Consider the following 3509-nt stretch of genomic DNA (forward strand, 5'->3'; position numbering starts at 1 on the left):
CCTATATATGTATATATATATATATATATATATATATATATATATATATATATATATATATATATATATATATATATATATATATATATAAAGGCATTTTAAACCCCTCCCGCACTCTTGCAATATTGTAAACAATGTTTCTAAAGTCGCTCTAAAAGAGCACATGTCATGATTTCAGCTCTCTGCTACAACTACTCTTGGCCACACCCACTTCTCCACTGCAGAACGGCGATCGAGGCAGGAGGATGGAGGAGGAGCTGCAGGAGGAAGTTTCTCCTGCAGTGTGGGCTGCACACAGGTGCAGCAGGTGCTAAATAATTTTAAATAAAAATTCCATGCCGATCGTGCGGCTCATCCATCAATCAGCCAATTGTGTGTCTTATTTTGAAAAACCGCGATAGAGCAAGTCTGTGAAAAACGAACCCTGAAGTAGCGAGGGACTACTGTAAAACAAGTTAAATTAAACATCTAGTTTTAAAGAGTTGACTATAATCCAATCCCTGTTCAGATTTAACCAACGCTGGTGCTTGTTTGTCTCTGCAGCGTTTTTTTGTTCTGGACAACGGTATCCTGAAGTACTCCAAGTCCCCTGTTGATGTAAGTAACTCTGACTATAACCGGCAGGCAGAGAGAGGGCCGCCATGCCCGGCCTCTGCTCGGCTCGACAGAGAGTCAGCTGAAACATCTGCAGCACGGCTCACAGTGTGGCTTCAGCGCTAAAGCTAAACGCTGTCTGACAAAGTGGAAATGTAAGAAGTTACTGTGAAGGCAGAGCTAATCCTGCACCAGCTGGAGGAACTTTTAATCGTAGTGCCTAAATTTTTCTGCATAAATCACTTATCGACACAATCAGATTATTTTTCAACATCCTCAGATTCAAAAAGGGAAACTCCACGGCAGCATTGATGTCGGCCTCTCCGTCATGTCTATTAAAAAGAAGGCTCGTCGCATCGACCTGGACACAGAGGAGCATATCTATCACCTGAAGGTAACACTTGTGATGGCTCAGGATTTTACATTGATAAGCTCAGCAGATGTCCGAGGTTTAACCGTCACCGTCTGCTTCCTGTTTAGGTCAAGTCACAAGATATATTTGATGCCTGGGTGTCAAAGCTGCGTCATCACAGGCTTTATAGACAGAACGAGATCGTACGATCTCCCCGGGAGGCCACCATGAGGGTGTTTCCTCCCTCAGCTGTGATGGACTCGCCCCAACCAGCCCCGAGTGTCGTGAATGAAGCCAAGGTGGGCTCCAAAATGGAACAAATGAGAAAAATACACATCCAAATATTTGCTTTAGACAGAATTGTGTGAAAATGTTTTATTTTTTATTGATCTTTAAGTTTGACCCACCAGCTGAAGCTACAGTTTATTATGTGCCATATTGGTCTGATATGCCATAAGCATGATCTGCAACAATCCTTTTAGGAAAATAAAGGGTGTTGCCAAAAAGATGCACTTGTCATTTATACAAAACACCAAGAAATCTCCTCATTTAAGCTGTTGACCAGTTTAAATAGATTACTTTGCATTCCTGAGTAAAATGATAGAAGTCTCTCCTATAAGTGACGGCCATTAAATAAATCATTTTAATGCTTTTATTGTGGTTTCCTTTAGCACAGGGAACACTGGACAATTTATTTAATGGGCAGAAATATATTTTTGGCCCATGGTGCCTTGCTGCTACATCTTCTAAAACAAGAGGATTATTGTTGATCTTTTGTCATGGGTTCTTGCTGCCAGGCAGTTGTCCTCTTAAGTTCTGACACATTTCTTCAACCATTTCTTCATTAACCTCATCATAGTTTCCAACAAGGTCAGAGAAATAAATGAGTACAGGATCACAATTAGTCTTTCTCTGTGCTCTTAGCAGTCCTGTGATTATTACTCAGGAGGGGCGCTTTATGCGTAACATAAGATATTTTATTAGAAACTGAGAGATTGCACCAGAATAATTTTCTGAAAATGGGAAGTAAAATTTACCAAACATGCACAGTGATGACAGATGATACTTCCAGATAAGACGACGTCTGTGCGTCTGTCATTGTACACAGCTGTTGGACAGTTCTCCGTTGTCATACATAAAAACAACTGGTTGGAATTGGTGCTGTAAAAATATTGCTCTTGTTTTAGTTATTACCTCGATCTATGTCCTCTGGATTATGGGACTAATTGTTCGACTAATGCATGTGAATCATAGACAAATATCAGCCGAGTGCTTTAAAGCTGATTGGACAGGCAATTATATCCAAACCATTAGGAGAACAAAAAGAGTTGTTTGTCTTTTTCCGGTTTAGCAGGAAACATGTTTGCTGTCAGTGTGTATGAATCAAATGTGAGGTTGTGGCTCCTCCTGGGATTGATGCCTCGTGCCATGTGGAGGCCATTAGAGGTGATCAGTAGGATTTGAGTTCAGCCTGATGAGCTCTCCCAGAAGATCAGCTTTAAAACAAAACAACTCCAGTCCTCAAGTCAGACTTGATCTGTTGTGTCAATGGCTATATGAACCTAAAGCATAGCACCTAACAGCAATATCAAGCTGTATCCAAGATTTATACCTCTGAAACAGAGAAAAGGGGACTGATTTTCAAACTAAATTTACTGCAGTTGTCGTTGATGGGTTACAAGAGATGATCAAGGACAACAAAAATTCATTTTGGCTTAAAATATCCATTCATATCCCTCTGACGTTCTGTACAGAATAGTGCAAACAGCGATTTGAAGCCTCAGGCTATGTACTAATCCAGAATAAAATAGCTACTTTGAGGATGTTGGTGTTGATAAAGTAACATTACCACCTTGTAAAACTCCTAACAAGTGCGTAAGCCTGACCCTGTCTACTATCGCATCACCACAGCAGGCCAAGTCAAGCTGCTCGTCTTGGAAGCCGGCAGCCCCAAGCAGCAGCAGCCTGCCTGCCTCCTACAGCAATGGACAGAGCAAGGTGGCCGCTTGGCTCCAGGAGTCAGAGGAGATGGACAAGTGTGCAGAGGGTAAGTGTAATTTCCCTCCTGATGTCGGAAACAAATCTGATTTTATAAAATGAGTGGATTAAATTGAGCCTCCCGCCTTTCGATAAATCCCTCAGAAGTGGATTGGCGACTATTTCGTGGCACGTAATGTGTTTGTGAACTCCTGGATGTGATTTTTTTTTCTTTTTTTTAGAGCTCGCGCGCTGTCAGTCCAACCTGACTGAGCTAAGCCGGTTATTGCAGAGTTTAGAGATTCTACAAAGGACACAGTCGGCACCTAACTTCACAGATATGCAGGTAAACAGAAGCACAAACACACAACTGTGCTTGAGAAAGTCACTAAAACAGCAAAGAAGGAAATATACCATAATTTCCAGACTATAAGTGTCACAAAAGGCTAGTGCTGGTTAACCCAATGGTGCAGGCAGGCAAAGACTCAGGATGTATATATAAAATAAGAGATTTATTAACAGAACAAGGAGCTGACAGGGCAGCAAAACAAACATATAATGATCAGGGGGGTACTCACAATACAGA

At 41.4% G+C, this 3509-nt stretch overlaps 1 protein-coding gene across 1 annotated transcript in view; it reads left to right on the top strand.

Annotated features, from left to right (window-relative positions):
* Window positions 1–3509, top strand: part of osbpl6 (oxysterol binding protein-like 6) — a 792463-nt gene that overhangs the window by 1058 nt on the left and 787896 nt on the right. The window contains exons 2-6 of the mRNA XM_037686161.1: window positions 544–597; window positions 875–988; window positions 1075–1245; window positions 2858–2993; window positions 3166–3269. Coding sequence (XP_037542089.1) covers window positions 544–597; window positions 875–988; window positions 1075–1245; window positions 2858–2993; window positions 3166–3269 — 579 coding nt within the window. The remainder of the gene's footprint in view (window positions 1–543; window positions 598–874; window positions 989–1074; window positions 1246–2857; window positions 2994–3165; window positions 3270–3509) is intronic.

This window comes from Nematolebias whitei, chromosome 13, assembly GCF_014905685.2.
Source record: "Nematolebias whitei isolate Nwh7 chromosome 13, NemWhi1, whole genome shotgun sequence".
NCBI lineage: Eukaryota > Metazoa > Chordata > Actinopteri > Cyprinodontiformes > Rivulidae > Nematolebias > Nematolebias whitei.